This window comes from Eucyclogobius newberryi, unplaced genomic scaffold, assembly GCF_026437365.1.
Source record: "Eucyclogobius newberryi isolate DKJ021-1_F unplaced genomic scaffold, fEucNew1.0.hap1 SCAF_22, whole genome shotgun sequence".
Classification (NCBI taxonomy): Eukaryota; Metazoa; Chordata; class Actinopteri; order Gobiiformes; family Gobiidae; genus Eucyclogobius; species Eucyclogobius newberryi.
Window position 1 is genome coordinate 22,019,679 of NW_027315857.1, and position 19,735 is coordinate 22,039,413.

General features: G+C 40.6%; 1 protein-coding gene across 1 annotated transcript; it reads right to left on the minus strand.

Moving 5' to 3' along the window:
- Positions 1 to 1,682: 1,682 nt before the first annotated feature.
- On the minus strand, positions 1,683 to 19,087 carry ccdc171 (coiled-coil domain containing 171). Its single transcript, XM_072459348.1, has 26 exons — positions 19,047 to 19,087; positions 18,484 to 18,610; positions 17,014 to 17,209; positions 16,446 to 16,608; positions 15,616 to 15,785; positions 15,293 to 15,439; positions 14,662 to 14,754; positions 14,432 to 14,592; positions 13,661 to 13,841; positions 13,468 to 13,549; positions 13,289 to 13,386; positions 12,520 to 12,609; positions 12,170 to 12,361; positions 11,381 to 11,524; positions 10,048 to 10,161; positions 9,844 to 9,978; positions 9,026 to 9,338; positions 8,677 to 8,778; positions 8,100 to 8,236; positions 6,938 to 7,081; positions 5,582 to 5,761; positions 4,842 to 4,987; positions 4,710 to 4,764; positions 4,516 to 4,638; positions 3,656 to 3,808; positions 1,683 to 1,941 (listed from the first exon to the last, which is right to left on the minus strand). Exons 2-26 carry the CDS (start codon positions 18,588 to 18,590, stop codon positions 1,876 to 1,878), a joined length of 3,492 nt encoding a protein of 1,163 aa, XP_072315449.1. The 5' UTR covers positions 18,591 to 18,610; positions 19,047 to 19,087; the 3' UTR covers positions 1,683 to 1,875.
- Between the last annotated feature and the right edge of the window lie 648 nt (positions 19,088 to 19,735).

The window sequence follows — 19,735 nt, forward strand, 5'->3', positions numbered from 1 at the left end:
TTTAAAAAGCTATTTAAGATTAATTTTCATATTACATCATATTCCATAAACAAAGCTTCATATGGAACAATAAAGGTTGCTGTGGTGTCCATCATGTTGTATTTATTGTGTTATTCAAATTGTATCGCTCTATTTAATGTTCCATTCCAGCTATAAAACTTTTCCATTTTTGGTTCTGCTTTTTGATGACGGTCCCTAAGCGCTCGGCTGCACATTCAGAGCAGTGGAATTCTCTGCACACAAAACACACATCTGATTTATAAAAACGAGGTTGAAGTCTCTTGGCAGTGTAAATATGAGTGTTTTGGCATGTGAATGATCTGTAAAGACTTTAGTGTTTAGGAACCATTGACCCCGGAAGTCTGAGTCTGTGAAAATGACGCTAACTTGACTTCCTTCGTCTCACTCTCACGTTGTCTGGGATCAGCGGTGGGAAAAGTACTCAGTAAGTACAGATACAAAGAAATACTTGGTGGTACTTTCTGTTTGGTTTGAGCTGCTGTTCATTTTCAGCACATTCATGGAGACATTCTACATTTTTGTACCTTGTGTTAGACCCACCTCAATGGCCCAAACTGTCCCACTTTTAGAAAACAATTAACTGAAAAACATGTTGATTAATCAGATTTAGCATTAGGGGAAATTTAAACACAATGATACAGAGTTAAAGCATCTACAGACCAGTCTATTAATTCTTATTTATGATGAACCTTTTGATAGGCTTTAATATGATGGACTCATTCAATGAACTTTTTTTATTTTAATTTTTTGTGAAATTCTCATTTTAGAATGGACCAATCTGCTCTAACATTTCTAACATCTATTTCAATAGTTTGTTCAAGAAGTCCAAAAAACAGGCCCAGTTTTGCCTATGACTTTGTGGAAACGAAAGAGTTCCCAACACCATATTACATGCACAAACCATGATAAGCTACAACTTCATTACCAGGTTTAACGTTCCATTGACGCCACCGTTTTTTAAATCCGCACAAAAAGAAGAAGCGACATTGCCACATTATAATCATGTTATAAAATGTAAATCATACCTATTTTATTTGAAGTTTGAATTTCCCCAGTTCAGTGCAGCGTGAGCGTCGGACTCGAGTCTTGCAGATCATAAAGTCTTCCTTGTTTCGGTCACTCCTGTGGAGGGACGGCGCTTATCTGGAGTGGACTTTGGACCAGTGAAAGTGAGACTCTGAGACGGCAGCAAGTAGAGGTTGAACAGAAGGGGTCCCAGGACTGACCCTTGGGGCACGCCACAGGTCAGGGTCATGTGGTCTGAGACACAGTTACCAATTTTAACAATCTTCCAGATAGGACCTTAACCAGTTTAGGGCGGGGCCAGTGATGCCCACCCAGTCCTCTAGTCTCTGTAAGAGGATCCCATGATGGACAGTGTCAAAAGCAGCATCAGATCTAACAGAACTAAGACTGAGGCTTTGCCCGTGTCAGTGTTCAGTGTTTTTAATTTAACATTTTAAATACTGGCCAAATGTCTGCATTGGTCTTTAAATAATTAAGAATCTGAATGAAAGAATATCCTACATTTTAGATTTCCTTCAGTGTAAAGCCAAAAGCAGGTCAATCTGTTCAGTGATATATGTGTATAAAACTAAAAATCAAATTACTCATTATAAGTATGTTTTATTTTGACATCTCATCAACAGTTGTTGTTGTTGTTGTTGTTGTTTTATTGCGGTTGGCATCCAAGTGTTGCATTACCGCCAGACTTTATTCCTCAGACTTCGACAGTGAAGTCAACCTTTGAAACAAAAAGGTGAAAGTTCTTTTCTTCTAAGGGATTTTTGGGAGTGCAAATGGTCAGAGGGGGCGGGGTTTGGTCAGAATGGGCGGGTCTGAGGGGGCGGGTCTTCAGATGACTGCGACACCCTTCAGCAAATCGCCGCCAGGAACCGGCTCGACGTCAATAAACGACACCTAAAAAACATACAACGCATGTTATTACATCTAGACGTACAGCAGTCACTTATATTTTCAGTTTGTACATTTTCTACAGCACAAATTAAACTAAAAAATCATGAAATAATTTTTATTCAACAATTGTGCCATTTTATTTATCCCTTTTCTGCTTTCCAGGTACATTGGATCTGTGCGTAGAAACAAATGATTAACAATGATTAACAATGATTAAACTAAAAATACTAAAAATACTACATGCTTGTTTCCATAGTAATATGATGAATGATGAATGTTCCACAGTACATCATTAAACTTGACTCATTGGACAACAAATGGGCAACAAGTTACCATCCGCCCTATGCACAAAGGTTGGACCCAAATGGCATTGCTTATTAAAAGAGGATCTTACAGCCCACATGTGAGTGTGATGCATCATTAGAAAGCTTCTAGTTTCTGCAGATGTGCACATGAACACTGTCAGGGCTTCAGAACTTACACTACAGAAGCCCAAATATAAACAAAACATCCTTTTTTTAGTTTTGCCTTAATATTGTCAATTTGTAATGGTCCTGAGCATGACATACTTCATTGTGTGCATATGCTGTTCACTGTACATGATGTTTATCTTTATCTTGTTGACAACAACTGTGTAAAGTTTCAGATCTTTAGGAACAGGCATTTTGGTGCTGTTGACCTTTTTGTATTAAAAAGTATATTCGGAACAAGTGATCCAAATATGTGCCAACTGTGTTTTATTACAATTTTAGCTCCTCTATGATCATAAAACATACATTTTGATGTTTTGTACGCCACTAATATCTATTATAACTTCTAAAAACAATGTATGTGAAAATGTGTAAATATGAGTTTACCCATGAATTTCCCATATAAAGGTGGGGAAAAAAAGAAATTAATAAGATTTTCATTTTATTTTTGTATTGATATAATAATACACATAGCTAACAAAATGCGCGTCCAAACGGCTAATAAAATCAGAAAACGTGATGCGTAAAATCTTGTGGCCGCACGTCGAAAAAACTGGCTCTTTACTAAAACCCACCCACCGTTCGAAAGCTTGGCTCATTGGCTAGAATAATATGTCAATCAAAGTGTTCTACATCATCTTAAGCACGCGCTATGAGGATGTAAACAAGTAGACCGCGTGCATCGGAAGCGGCGCATTTTTTTCCCCGGAGGCTGTAAAAAACAAACCCGTGGACAGAAAAAAATGGTGGATGGTCTCATTCTGTAGCTAACAGTCTGAAGAAAAGATCGATGCCAAACACCAACTTATAAGTCAAACAGGTCATTTGTTATGGACGGAGAAATGCACCGGACGAGAATTATATATGAACATTATAATATGACACACGAAAAACAGTTTATTTATTTGTTGAATTAATGTTTAAAGGGTCAGAAAAGGTATGAACGTTTGTGTGGACTTCTGAGTCTCCTTGTGATGTCATCAGTGTTTTGAAACCCTGCTCTACTTCCTGTCCACACATTTTTTCAATCCTTTCTTCGCACACTGAAACTTGACGAGTGAAAAACCATCTTTTACATTCACAACAGGAACTGTCCCTTCAAATAAAGTCAAAATTAGAAAATGATAAAAACGTCTCATGGGCACTTTAATCCTGCGTGATTTTATTGCTCAAAATTGCGTCCAGAAAAGTTCCACAGCGCTGCTTTAAGAGAATCGCATTAAGATAGCACATGGAGCATTTCTCACCGGGGTGAAGGCCTGGTTGTGGCGGAGGCAGGCGTCATGTAGCTCGCTGCGCAGGGCGGTCACGTGACTCTGGTGGGCGGAGACTTCCTGCTCCAGCCAATCAGCTCTGGAGGACATGGTCTGCGACAGGAGAGCCACGCTGGACAGGAGACTCTGGAAATGGGAACAGGCAACTCCAGAAATATATATCTGAATTCCTTCTTTTTTGGTCGTCTAGTCTAAAAAATGTTTTAAATTTCCCTCTTCTTTTATTAAACATACATATAAATATAAGAAAAAAGAACAGAACAGGACACAGAGAGTGAAAAGACCAAAAACAAAAAGAATAGTGCAAGAGACGTCAAGAGAAATTTCCTTAAATCATTCAATTTGACATAATGTCTGGTAAATTTGTCAAGTACAATCCACAGGTATCTGTCGCGTCTTATGTCCTGGATAAATATCGTATTTTCCGGACTATAAGTCGCACCAGCCAAAACATGGATAATGGAGAAGAAAAAGTGTGAAAATAACAAATAATATCACATATAAGTCGCTCCGGAGTATAAGTATATAAATATAAGTATAAGTCGCACCCCGGCCAAAACTATGAAAAAAGGTGCGACATATGTTTTTTTCCTTCTTTATTATGCATTTTTTGGCTGGTGCGACTTATAGTCCGGAAAATACTGTAATTTTTAAACCAAACTGACTGTTTTTACTCCTTTTGTCTGTAACAGTGTCTCACTGTTTAGCCCTGAGACACACTACAGTATAATCCTGATTCAGACCAGTTTTAATGTCGTTATGCCGCGTATATTACAGCTTATTTAAACATTACATTCACATTTTCTTCGCAGACTTCTTTCTTTCCTTTTTACCTGACAGGCGACCACACCCGGATCTCCCACGATGCCCTCTGCCCCGCTCGGCGACTCGGGGAACGTCAGGAGGCGGGGTTTGGAGCACGGGGGGCGACGCGATTGGACGAGACTTTCCCTGAACTGCGGGAAACAACGAGACGCCGGTGTTTCCTCACTTTTGAATTTCAAATGTGTTCGGGAGTCTGTTTTACCTGTGCGCAGCTTCTCTCCGCGTTCCTCATCATCTCCATCAGCTGCTCTTTACGCCTAAAAAAAAGAAACATAAAAAGGTTAAAATGACGGTCTCGTGGCTGTGATTTGTTGTTCCCGGTGTGAACTCGTACGTTGTGGCGTTTTGTAGCTCGTCCTGCGCCTCACGAAGCCTCGCCTCCAGCTGCCGTTTCTCCTTTTGGACCGCGGACAGGTGTTTACCCAGAATCCTCAGCGAGCGGTCTTTACGGCAAACGTCGCGGCGAGCGTCCGAGAGGAGCTGAGAGGAAGAAAGAGGAGCAGCAAAGTAAAAAAAAGAAAAAGAAAAAAAGGTTTAAAAAGGGACATATCATGCAAAAAATTAAATCCCGTTTTCACCTACCCCCTATCCCCGCCCACATCTCTGTACTTAGTCGTGATTAGTTGAATAATTACACTTCGAAGTGACACATGTAGAATTCTAAAATCACTGAATATGAATAAAACATGCAAAAGTCAATCTGCTGCTTGTTACAGTGAAATGTGTCACTACGAAGAGGCGGGGCTTATCAGTTCTGCGGTTTAAACAGGAAGTAAATGGATCCGTCTCTATTTTCAAGCCGTTTTAGATCAATCGTGAGGTTTACAAAGAACAAAATGTAAAATTAGTATCTACTTTTGTTGCACTTCAATACTAAGAACATGAAAAAAAACATAATATATCCCCTTTAAAAAAATGTTTTGGTATCTCCCGTTTTGGCAACTTGACGTCTTTTCACCGACACAGGAAGAAAACCTTTGTCAAGACTAACCACTCGAAAAACCTGCTTCAAACCGCCTTTAGTCACATCACATTCGCATCAATCACAAAAGCCGCTTCCCCGTGACCTCTGACCTGCGTCGTCTGCTCGCGCGCCGCCTGCGCCTCGGCCGTCCGAGCGTCGAGCGCCTCCGCGTTGTTTCGCAGTTGGTGCAGCTGCGAGTTGAGCTCGTGCACCAGACCCTGAGCCTCCTGTTCGCGACACAGCGCCTCCTGGAGCTCGGAGCAAACTGCGTCGAACTGCTCTGACGGGACCTGAGGAAACAGAACTGCAGATTCAACAACCTTAAAGGGGAGATATGACCCTTTATTTCTATTGCATCAGCCTTTAAACATGCTCTTGAAGACCTTTAGTTTGGCATTTCATGGTTTAGAACTGAAAAAGAAACTTTTTATGATGAAAGAAAATGACCCTGAGATCTTTGGCCATTTCCAGTACTCCAAACGGTGTGATTTCCCCCTGCAGCCACTAGATGGCGCCACCACTCAACATGCTTTCCGTTTCCAGCGTGCAGTTGTAGTGAACATAAGACCACGACGGGAAAGCACGGAGCGAGTCTGGAGATGATTTATGGACTTAAAAACAGCAGAAACTATTCTCAGATGGGAAAAAACATCAGTACCATATTTTCCGGAGTATAAGTCGCACCGGGGTATAAGTCGCACCAGCCAAAAAATGCATAATAGAGAAGAAAAAACATATATAAGAAGCACTGGAGTATGAAATGCGGTGGCAAGTGTGAAAATAACAAAAAATATCACATATAAGTCGCTCTGGAGTATAAGTATATATAAGTATAAGTCGCACACCGGCCAAAACTATGAAAAACGGTGCGACTTATAGTCTGGAAAATACGGTAATTGTGGAATGGTTTTTAACGGTCGGAGGGGAGGGGACTTTCTAACCAGGATTCCTCAAACTAGCTCGAATGAAGCTAAATGCTACTCCAGGTATGTTTTTAATGAGGTAACAATGTCAGAACAGGGGGTCTATACGTGCCCTTTAATGGAACGGCATGTAGCCTTGAAGGAGACGCATAATGCAAATTAACCTAATTTCCTCATCATTAGTTTAGTCAAAGTTGTATTTTGATACGATTCATACATGTTGGAGTTAATCCCGTAATGCCAATGCAACTGAGGCTCGAAGCTCAGAAAATCCCGGCGTTAACCTACCACCTATCCCTGCCCACATCCCTGAACTTAGCGTGAATATTTGACAAATCTGAGCGCAAAACGTAGATTTTTCAAACTTTTCAAAAATAAAAACGTGACAGTGAAATGTCATTATAAAAAGTGAATCAGTTCTAAAGTACAGGAAGTCAATGGTCCCGTTTCTATGACTGAACCGTAACTTTACAATGAACCAAATGCATAATCATGGTCTATGTCTCTACTTCACTAAGAAGCTTTTTTGGGTGAACTAAGCACCGTTTTGTCGGCCTCTTCCTCCCTCTTCTTCGCCGCTCGTCGCAAACTGTTCAGCTCCAGTCGTAAGCTCCGCCTCTCCACTTCGGTCGCGTGCAGTCGTTGGCTGAAATCCAGGAAGTGCTGCCGCAGCCTGGATACGAGCTCCTGATTGGACCAAACCACAGCGCGGATTAAAAGCGTAACAAGGTTCACGGTAAATACAATCATCAGGTATTTTTTGAAAAGACTGTAATTGCGTGTAACTTTGAGAGAAAACCTGCATTCAGAACATGTTTGTAGAGGGTTAACAGACCTTTAGTCCTCTACATACAACATTATAATACCGTATTTTCCGGACTATAAGTCGCACCAGCCAAAAAATGCATAATAGAGAAGAAAAAAAACATATATAAGTCGCACTGGAGTATAAGTATAAATATAAGTCGCACCCCGGCCAAAACAATGAAATGAAAAAAGGTGCGGTTATACAGTATTTAATGTGTTATTTTTCTTTATTTTTACCAGTACTGACATGTTTGATTCTGACAAAACTGCAGCGTTTACAATGTGCTAACGTTAAGATAAGTTAAGATAAGATAATCCTTTAATATCCACACAAGGGGAAATGTGGTTGTTCCACTGCAGTAGAAACAGGAGGAAAGGACAGATCATAGGAAGTTTCAAAAAACACACTCTTAATAGAACTCTTATGAACAAAAACAAAAAAAACTCTTATTAACAAAACTCTTCACCTATCTTAATAGGGAATGGAGGGGGGGAAATAAAATAAAATAGATTAATACAAATTTAAAAGATAAAGATAAAAATAAGATAATAATAATAAAATAATGATAATAGAATAAAATAAAATAAAGTAAAAATAGCTAGCACAAGACTAGGTAATACAATTAGCAGGTAAGTAAACAGAATAAAAACAAAATAGAACACTCTTATTTACAGGTATTGCACATGGTTACATCAGTATTGCACATGTTCAGGGCTAGCAGTGTTTGTTATAAAGTCTGACATATTTAGTGTATTATGATTTTGATCTCGTTACAATTCATCTTGGAGCTTTACCAGCCATTGTGAAAGTAGTGTCTTACATGCATTTTCTAATAATGAACAAAGAAACAACATGATTCTTGAATAAATTAAAACACACCGAAGCCCCTCCCCTTACCTGCATGTGAGGTTGCATTGCCGGCCGCCTGATTGGACGGCTCTGCTCGCTCGTGACGTCCGATTGGTCGAGGAGGAGACTCAAGAGGGACGACAAACCGGACCGAACCGCCGCGAGCACGCCCTGAGGGGAGGAGCCTATGGATGGAGAGGGAACCAATCGTGCGCATGTTGACATTTCACAAAAGAACGTAACATGGGACGACTGAGAACAGAGATTAAAACAGAGATTCAATTGAATAATATTAAACTATAAATGTGTCTTTTTATCAGCTAAATCCCAAATTTAAAAAACGCAAATGCATTAAATTTTAAATATTTGTATTTATTGTAATTATTGTATTTATTGTACCATATTTTCTGGACAATAAGTCGCACCAGTCAAAAAATGCATAATAGAGAAGAAAAAAACAAATAATATCACATATAAGTTGCTCCGGAGTATAAGTATAAGTATAAATATAAGTATAAGTCGCACCCCGGAAAATACGGTATTTATTGTATTTACTGTATTTTTCAATTTTTCAAAAATTAACAAAAACAAGACAGGACCAGGCATTTTTCAGTGTTTGTTTGACCTGAGAGCGCCCCCTGGAGGTCAGCCATGGAGGACAGCACCACGGTGGACAGATGTTTGGACCGGAGCCACTGAGCAAGACACACCTCCCGACTTACGGTTTCTTTGACAAAAAAATATTCAAATGGTAATAAAACTTGATGAGAATAATAAAAAATAATAATATATAATAATCATCAGCATTATTATTATCAAGCTAAAATCTCCAAACAAGAATATAAAGTGATATTTCTGCACTTTTGAAACTTGAATCATGATTGTTATTTTTCATGTTACGTACAGTTCCTTTAATACACATAACACTTTTAGTTCAAGATGAATAGTTTGCCAGTGGAGTAAGATATAAATACCGGTTTGTCCCTCATTTCTTGCCGTAGCGTCTCCGCACAGCGACACGCCCACAGCACAAGCCCCGCCCAGCTGCGGTCCGAACACCACGCGGCTCGACTTCCCCAGCACGCTCCACTTCCTGAGCGCCGTCACCGCGTGGAAGGCCCGCCTCCACCTCCTCTGCGCCGACTTCCTCCTCCACGGCTGCTGGGCGTCGCCCTCGTCGGCCTCCAGAGCCTCCACCAGGGCCCTGACCTCCTGCTCCAGCGCGTCGCGTTCAGACAGAGCGCCGCCGAGAAACGCCTTCTGCTCAGACAGGCGCTGGAGACGAGTCTGAGGCGCAAGAGGGACATCAGGCAATCAGACCACAATATTGCAATATCTGTGTTTTAATGAAGCTGAAACGTTGTACACACAAACGTTTCAAAGGCTAAGTCATTTTCAATCTAAGGAGCTGGTGTGCAAAACTCAACTTCATATGCGCTGAACGGAGTACCGTATTTTCTGGACTATAAGTCGCACTTTTTTTAATAGTTTTGGCCGGGGTGCGACTTATACTTATATTCATACTTATATACTTATTCTTCGGAGCGACTTATATGTGATATTTTTAGTTATTTTCACACTTGCAACTGCATTTCATACTCCAGTGCGACTTATATATGTTTTTTTCTTCTCTATTATGCATTTTTTGGCTGGTGCGACTTATACTCCAGTGCGACTTATAGTCCGGAAAATACGGTAAGCCCCGCCCTCTGTTAAAACCTGTTCAGTCCTGTTGTAACCTGACTGAAGCTCACCTCTGGAAAGCACCAGCAGGGTGAGAGCCACTGCTCACCTGTGTGTGCGCGAGGGCCCCTCCCAGCAGAAGACACGCCCACTGGAACCTCCCGGCTTCGTCGCAGAGAGTCGAGAGGTCGGAGGTCAGCGAGGTCACGCGACCCTGCAGCGAACAGCACTCTGAGCGGCTCGACTGAAAAACACCACAATATTCTTGGAGTTTTGGTGCAGAATCCTGAGTCGGGGCTTTTGTGACCTCTACCTGCAGGTGGCGCTGCAGCTCAGACACCGCGTGCTGGTGCTTCCTGCTCAGCTCGGCCTCTCGGCGCCTCACTTTGTCCTCCAGGCGAGAAAGAACGCTCTGCAGTGACAAAACCTGGACAAACGCATCGAGACAAACGCATCGAGAAGAGTCCGGACGGCTTTGGAACACTTTCAGACGTTTTCACATTCAAATGATATATTGAGTTTTAAATTGTAACAGCACTAAATTCTCATCATTCTGCAACCCACAGATAGCGCCAGATAAGACAAGACTTATAGAAGATTGACTTATAGCACTTATAGCTTATTATAGACTTATAGCAGATTGATTTGATGACACAACAGCACCACCCGCTGGGCAGAGATGGGAATGGTAGAACACAATCTGCAGATCTGCCTTTATTACAACTTAAAAGGCTCATTTATGCTTCACTTTCACATGTGCTTAATGAACATAAAGCCGGGGCCTTCACAAAAAGACGTGGATGACTCAAACTGCACTGATGATAAAGGACTAGACTCATAACAGACACACGCACAATGGAAAAAATAACCTCAGGACTCAACTTGAAAATAGACATTTCAAAAACAATGGACAAAATGGGACAATTATTCTGAACTTAATATGCTCTAATTCTAGTTCTTCTTTTCTTTTTATGCCACTCCCTTATTTTCTATTTTTATGCCTTTATTTACTTTAAGTTCTCCCTGGTCCAGATCGTTATTTATGTTTTTTGTGTTTTTTATTATTATTTATTTTTTATTATTATCAGTAGTAGTAGTAGTATTAGCATTAGTATTAGTAGTATTAATATTAGTATTAGTAGTATTAATATTAGTAGTAATAGTATTAGCATTAGCATTAGCGTCAGCGTTAGTATTAGTAGTAGTATTATATTCATTATTAATTGTATTTACTCATTTAAATTATGATTATTATTATGTTGTTGTTTCTGATGTTTTATGTTCTAATATATATATATATATATATATATATATATATATATATATATAAATAAAAGTTAAGGTCACTGCATTTTTTCTTTAGACCATCTCTAATGTCAAGGCTGTGTTCTGGTAAACAACCAGCAGAGGGCGTTCAAAGTCAGTTAGAGAATTGACCAGAAGGAAAGGAGCAACAAGAAACACAAACAGAGGCAGTTTTTAGAGCACTTAAGTTGGAAAGGAGCCTGGAAAACATTTATTATTATTATTTAAGCGTTCACGTAGTGCCGTGGTCACTACTGCCCCCTGTGGCCAGCTCATGCACAGCTCTGAGGCTCTACACAGTAACACGGGAGGACGGGAGGGCATCCGAGCACAGTTCTGACCTGGTGCTCGGCCTGGTGCAGGTCCGCCTTGATCTGGTCGACTCGTTGGCAGACTCGTATCCACAGCTCGTCCCAGGAGAGAGTTCCCATGATGCTCTGGGGCTGGAGACGCTGGAGGAGGTCGTGCAGGGAGGACACGCGAGCCTGGCCCAAAACAGAGAGGACATTTTGAGAAGAAGTCGCCAAAAACTAAATCTGTAAATGTTGAACGACTCCGCTGGAAACACGGAGTAACGAGTTTAACGTGAGCCCCTGGCAGCGCGATTAAAAGGGAAGTAATGTAATAAAGGGGCTCGTACTGGGACTGCGTCAAGGCCCAGCGGCAACGAGGACAGGAACAAGGTCAGCACAACTCCAGGAATGTTTTTAAGTTCAGCAGAACAACTAAATCATGTTTATGAATAAAGAAAAGTAAATGAGAAAGTAAGGTGTGTCTATTTTCTCAAAAAACTAAGAAATCTTTTTTGTTTTAAATTGAAATCCTTTTTTTAAAAAAAGTTAAATTTTGTTTTTTTTTCATTGTGAAATCCTTAAAAAAAAGGGAAATATTTGTTTTTAAGTTGTGAAATCCTTTTTTAAAAATTCAGATTTTTTTCCCTTCATTGTGAAATCTTTAAAAAACTATTCTGAAATATTTTTAGGATTTCTTTTTATAGACACTGTATTTGATATTTTAGTTTTGCATTTTTAAAAAAACATTTTAAATTAATTTATAAAATACGAGTACATGTGAAATGTGAAAAATAGAGTAATCCGTGAACTAAACTCCGCCTCTTAAATAAAACACACCTCTTCCTGTTGGAGTTGCTGCTTGGTGGCGACGCACACTTGTTCCTCCGCCTTGTCCCGCTCTCGTCTCCTCTCGTCACGTTCTCGCTGAAGCTCCACCTGAAGCTGCCGGCTCAGGCTCGACCAATCACAGCCCTCCGTCTGCAGGCGTGTCACTTCCTGCTTCAGCTCCCCCAACAACTGATCGGTTTCCTGTCAAAACGCATGGATATTACAACTTCTACTGCTCTTATTACAACTACTGGTATTTTTACTTTTAGCTTTACACACTATGCACCTTCTGGAACTCACATATTTTTCAAAACTCACCGTTACTGTTACAAAAACTACTACTACAAGTACTTATTTACCTCTATTTGAACTTTCTGCTGCGAGCTCAAAGTCTTCAGCGCCTGGTTCTGATCCAGGAGCTGCTCAGAGGCGAACAGCAAATCCTCGATCTGGAAAAGACAAATGGGTTAGACGCGCCCCCTGCTGGTCGTCCGACACGCCGCTTCTTAAAGTGACGTACGACGGGTTTTTACGATTTTCAAATTTTGACTTTATTTGGTGTATTTAAACCCGTTGTGCATATAAATTATAGTTTTACGCCGATCGAGCAGGTATTTGTGGAGAAAATGTTGAAAAATGTGTAGAATATTGACAGGAAGTGACATCACACCAGGTCAAAATTTATGCCAAATTTACACAAAGAAACAACTTTTTTTTTTACTCTCTAAACATTACAATTCAACAAAATAAAGTCACTCTCTTATATTTTTATTTGTCAATCTAAAAAAATTGTGACATTAGATGAGTTTTGGCCCAGTGTTTGCTGGGTAATTATCTTGATGCGATGTCATCAATTACAAACAGGAAGTGCAATTAACAACCTAAAACATTTGATATTCATTTTTATAATTTTTAGCAAAATTCTAAATATATTTATCTTAACTACATTTTACCTGTAGGCGTCACTTTAAGCCATAATTTAATTTACGCTTAAAGGTACTTTCTTTTAATTTGTAACTTAAACACTTGAATAAATGCTAAATAGATTTAATGCCAATAAATATAATGATAAATAATAATCATAATTGGCAAAATCAGTGCCAAAAACAAAGACAAAAAGTCCTGAACCTGTTTGTTGGCCTCCTCTTGACTCTGTTTTTGGGAGCAGAGCATCATCTTCAGCTTCTCTGCCGTCTCTTCAGGACTCCAACTCCCAGAATCCTCTGCTGCAGACACAACACAGAGCCACACGACATTTATAACATTGTAAACTGTCTAAAATGCAGTCGTTAATGGCCAAACGTTACCTAAATACTGCTGAAGCGTTTCTTTTACATCTTGTACAAACTTATTGAAGGCGTCTCGTGTCGCGCTCACATTCTCCGTCACCTGAGAAGAAACATTTGATTAAAACGATTGTAATAACTTGAGGTTGGAAAGAACAGAACAGTGTAAAAAGAGCAGACAGAAGAAGAGACGTTTCTGCTACCAGTGAAAGACCTGTTGGAGCTGTGACGTCGTGCTTTCTCCTCGCCGCCTCTCGTCTTCAACTTCCCCCCTGAGACGTGAGGTCACATGTTTCTCCGTTTCCAGAGCGACGCTGAGGTCAGAGCTCGTCCGCTTTGCACTTTCCAAAGCCGCGCCCAGGTCGGATCTGCACTGTTCAAACTCCAACTGCAACCTGGAAGAGACGTTTCAGCTGTATGTGTGCATTTGTGGACATTTAGAGACGTTTCACCTGTTCGTGGATATTTGTGGACATTTAGAGACGTTTCACATGTATGTGGACATTTGTGGACATTTAGAGACGTTTCACCTGTGTGTGGACGATTGTGGACATTTAGAGACGTTTCACCTGTATGTTTATGGGCAGAGACATTTCACCTGTAGTTTTGTGGACATTTGGAGACGTTTTGCCTGTAGTTTCACCTGTATGTTTATGGACAGAGACCTTTCACCTGTACGTGAGTTTGTGTACATAGAGATGTTTCACCTGTATGTTTATGGACAGAGACGTTTCACCTGTACGTGAGTTTGTGTACATAGAGATGTTTCACCTGTATGTTTATGTACAGAGACGTTTCACCTGTACGTGAGTTTGTGTACATAGAAACGTTTCACCTGTATGTTTATGGACATAGAGGTTTCACCTGTTCGTGTGCTTGTGTACATAGAGACGTTTCACCTGTACGCATGTCCTTGTGGACATAGAGACATTTCACCTGTACGTGTGCTTGTGTACACAGAGACGTTTCACCTGTAGGTGTTTACCTGTGCAGTTGTGCGAGCGCTTGGCTGCTCCTCTGCTGCTCCTGCTCACTCTTCTTCTCTGCCTCCTGCACGTGCTCCTTCAGCTGTTCGGCGCTGCACGTCGCCTCCTGCAGGCTGGACCGCTCCACTGCCAGCGCCGCCTCCAGGTCCCTGAAGCGCAGCTGGACAAACACGCACCTGTCAGTATGTCCCCCGCCCAAAGTCACATTTGACGTGTTCGTCCTTCAGACCTGGACAATCTCGGAGTTGAACTTGGACTCCAGGTGAGCGGCTCGTTCCGCCTCGATGTTCGTCTCCAACGTCTTAATCTTCTGCTCCGCAAACTGTTCGCGCAAAGAAACGTGAAATCAAAGTCTGTCATTTTCAGCCAGAACACGTATGATTTGTCTCCCCCGGCTGGCCACGGTGAGGATTGCATTAGGTAAAACGACTCTAGCATTAATGTACCGTATTATCCGGAGTATAAGTCGCTCCGGAGTATAAGTCGCACCGGAGTATAAGTCGCACCGGAGTATAAGTCGCACCGGAGTATAAGTCGCACCGGAGTATAAGTCGCACGGGAGTATAAGTCGCACCGGAGTATAAGTCGCACCAGCCAAAATAATGCATAATATAGAAGAAAAAAACATGTATAAGTTGCACTGGAGTATGAAATGCGGTTGCAAGTGTGAAAATAACAAATAATATCACATATAGGTCGCTCCGGAGTATAAGTATAAGTTCGGAGTATAAGTATATAAGTATAAAGTTGCACTCCGGCCAAAACTATGAAAAAAGGTGCAACTTATAGTCTGGAAAATACGGTACTCACGTCTTTAATTTTCTGTGTAAATACATATTCTTGAGCCATTTCCTGTTTACCTCCTTGTCGACCCGCAGACGTTTCTCTCGGTTGCTGAGGTAACGCAGCTCGTCGCCGTGGCGTCGCTTCACCTCCTGCTCCTTCTCGGCGTCGCGCTGCAGCTCCTTCATCCTCTGCTCGCTCTGCTCCAGGGCCTGTTTCTGATCCTGCACAAGAGCGCACCCTGGAGTCCGGGAGGGGGACTTACACGCCTTTAGCATTCTTACTTTTCATTCATATTTCGACTCATATTTGCAGGTTTGAGCGGGAGAACACGCGTGATCTGAAAGCCGCGCCTCCCCAAAGACCCGGCGCGTGAAACCGTGGCGTGTGTCTTAGTTACCGTGAGCAGCGAGTGCAGTTGTCCGTTGTCGTCGCTCAGCCTCTGGACGAGTGTGTCGCGCTCCTCCAGCTCGCGCCGCAGACTCTTCTGGTCCTGCTCTCGGCCCTGGAGGGTCCGGTCCAGGGCCGAGCGGAGGTCTGAGAGGCTGTGCTCCAGCTCGGCCTGACGCGCTGAGAGACGGGCGGGACATTCAGTTTTAGACAAATATATATGACTCACTTCTGCATTACCGATGACTCACTTATACTTTTTTTTTATTTTTTTGGGGGGGTATTTTTGTTTTTTATTAGAACATGTTTTTTTGTTTGTTTGTTTTTTGTTGCAATTTTAGTTTCTTGTTGTTGCCATTTTTGTTTATTTTGTTGCCACTTTTGTTTTTTGTTTTGTTTGTCTCAGAATAGCTAATTTTTTTAGTTTTATAATTTCACTTCCTGTTCGTAATTGATGACATCACACTAGGAAATTACCCAGCAAACACTGGGCAAAAACTCTAATGTCACCATTTTAATTTTAATTTGAAAAACAAAAATATATGAGAGCGACTTTATTTTGTTGAATTCATGTTTAGAGTCAAAAAAGTTGTTTCTTTGTGTAAATTCTGCATAAACTTTGACTGGAACGAGTGTCCCCGGTGTGATGTCACTTCCTGTCATTTTTCTACAGATTTTTCAACGTTCATAAAATCAATCAAAGTATAAATACACCAAATAAAGTCAGAATTAGAAAATCGTAAAAACCTGTCATACGTCACTTTAAGGATGTTTTGTGGTGATAAAATGTGCGGCGCGGCAGGTTCACGTGAACACATGAAGTGAACATGGAGTTTGTACCGTGGAGCGTGTCCCTTTCCCGCTGCAGGTCTCTGTTGGCCGTCGCCTCTTTCTCCGTTTCTCGGAGACAGACTGTGATCTCGAACTGAAGCTCCGCCCTCTCGGCCTCGCCGCGCTCCACCGCCGAGCGCAACCGGGCCAGCTCCGCCTCCAGAGAGCACACCTGCAACACAACCAGCCTCAGTCTTACTGTACTTACACAGTGTAGTATTATTTTGTTTTTGTATTATTATTTATTATTTCTATTACTATTACTATTATTGTTATTATCATTATTTTCCATTTTTATTACTATAAATTATTTGTATTACTATTATTTTTCTTTATTATTATTATTATGCCTCAATTTAACAATAAATAAATAATAATAATAATCTAACATCATTCAGTCAGCATATTTCACCTTAATCTGGCTATAAAAGCATTTAAAAACCTCAATTTAACAACATAAATAAATAAATCACTTTAAAAACTCTGTTGGTTGCAGCCTTTATGTTAAAACGGGCCGTGAGTCTGAGATAAAGTTGAATTAGACTTTTTAAACTCGTCTCTTCTCCTCGTTCTTTACCTGCCGGTTGTGCGCAGACGTCAGCTGCAGCTTCTCCTTCTCAACACGGTTCACTCTCCACCTGAGCTCCGCGGTCACGTCCTCCTCCGCCCGACCTCCGCCCAGAACCTGCCCCGGAACCTGCCCCGGAACCTGCCCCGGAACTTGCCCCGTCTCGCTCCGCCTCCCGCTCGAGGACGGCGGGACCTCCTTCGGCCTGCGGACGGAACAAACCGGCGTTATCGGGGGGAAACGTAGCGACCGTTTCCTCTGCGTTAATGGAAATATCAAAAACGACTTACTTATAACTAACAGCTGTAAATACGAGTGTTATTATTATTTTTATTAAGAGTATAACAGGTTTTTTATGAGAGTTTTTCTACAAGAGTGTTTTTTATAAGTTACCGTATTTTCCTGACTAAAAGTCGCACTTTTTTTCATAGTTTTGGCCGGGGTGCGACTTATACTTATATTTATACTTATACACCGGAGCGACTTATGTAATATTATTTGTTATTTTCACACTTGCAACAGCATTTCATACTCCAGTGCAACTTATATATGTTTTTTCTTCTCTATTATGCATTTTTTGGCTGGTGCGACTTATAGTCCAGAAAATACAGTATCTGTTTTTTTATTATTATACTTCTGTGCCTAATCTGTGTTGCAACAAATAAAGGTTATCTTATCTTATCTTATTATACCATTTGGGGATGTCACATAACAATTGTGACACTTTTAGAAGCAAAATTATGTATTTTTTGTTCAATCTGGCGCCCAAAAATAGATGTAAACGTAAAGAACTTTTTTTAATCTGGCTGTTTTTAGTCACATTTAACTTTATTTCGTCTTTCAGAAAGTTTTATTTCGTAAAACTGGTCACAAACTTGAGGAACAGTGACGCGTCAGACAACGGAAATCAAAGAAAATTTTAAGTTATTTTTTGTTCGTCACAGTCTCAATAATCATGAATAATCCTTCAAATCGTGACGTTTTTTCCTCACAATAATCGCTACACTAAAACTTGACATCGTGACATCCCTAAATATGACATTATAATAATCCGACAACGTCACTAAACTTGACTGTGCAAATGCGAACGCGCCGTAACTTTTACATTTTACCTTTGCACTTTTTTCCAGGACTAAACCAGACAAACCAAGGACTAAAAAGCGGCTCAAACATCACTAAAACACACCAACAAACACAAATCAAGATGTGGTCTATGACTGTAGCACTGTTGCCATGGCACCAACAGTTCAAACATCTAAACATTCATCCGTTTCCGGCAAATTATAGAACTTCCGGATTTGACAGATTTGGAGAGGACCTTTAAAAAAACAGATATACGTATTGTTTATGCGCCGTCGCTATGACAACGGCGCACAACTACTTCTCAGCTGAAAAAGCACAAGACGGCGCGTGAAATAACGGATTAAGTGTGTCGTTTTGTAGCTCTTATAACATAATAATAATAGAATAAACGCTCACCTCGTCACTTCCGTCTCCCGGGGCCGCGCGCCGCCGCTGCTCCGCCCGCTCTCGGCGCGCCTCCCTCGGCCACTTTCCCTCCCGCGTCCCGCTGATTCGCCTCGCATCTCCGGGCACGTCACTCACCCTAGAAAACAACGGACAAACTCTTGAAATGCACCTGTAAACACAATGAATACAGACAAACGTGTAGTCGCTTTTTTGTATGTTAATTTAGCTGCTGTGGGTTGATTTTGTGGTGCTGTTTGTCGCTTAAAAGTCGACAAATTGTGAATAAAACGCAGTGATATTCACAAGCCTTTTACGGGAATCTGTGATTAAATTTACAACACGCTTGACCCGTTTATTTGTTCTGAAATCGCAAAAGTTTAAAGATTTCTGACATGTCGGTTCCGCACGCGTTTTCTTTGTAAACATGACACTTTTCGCGTAATTAAAAGCGTTTAAACTCTCATTTATAGAGTCTTTTAGAAGGACGAAGCATCCAGAGAAACGTCCTGCGGTAGAAGTTCACAAAAACGGCGGTGAAATCTGTGAAGTTTTGGTAAAAAGGTTGAACTTACAGCAGAAGTTGTGCAGGAGCTGTTTGAAACCGACGCCATCTTTAGCGTCGTTGCGTCACTTCCGTAGCAACTGTCTCCAGGGGGAAAAGGAGACAGCGCCCCCCACAAGACTGTTTTATTTTTAATGTTTTAAACTTTTAAACTTAATTTAATTTACTTGTAAACTTGTGACTAAACTGTAAATTGTGTGTATATATTCAGTCAAAGTATTTAGTATAAGATAATTTTTTACATTTATTTTTATTTGTATTTTAATATGTTTTTATTCATGCCTTATTATTATTATTATTATCATTATTATTATTATTGTTTTATTTTATCTATTTAATATATATTTTGCCATAATATTTTTGTTTAATTTTGCACCTTTTTCTGATTTTGATTCATACAAATTTAGGTTTTAATGGCCTTTAATGTTTTTTACCCTATGCTCAGTGACGGGAAAAAATATTCAAAAATACTTTTAGTCACAGAGCGCTGAAAAACGGCACAAAATTGTGTTTTGTAACGTGTTCTGACACTTCAATTACATTCATATTGCCAACTAAAGAAAAAAATATACCATATTTTCCGGACTACAAGTCGCACCACGTTTTGGCCGGGGTGCGACTTATACTTATCTTTATACTTATATACTTATACTCCAGAGCTTATATATGTTTTTTTCTTCTCTTTCATGCATTTTTTGG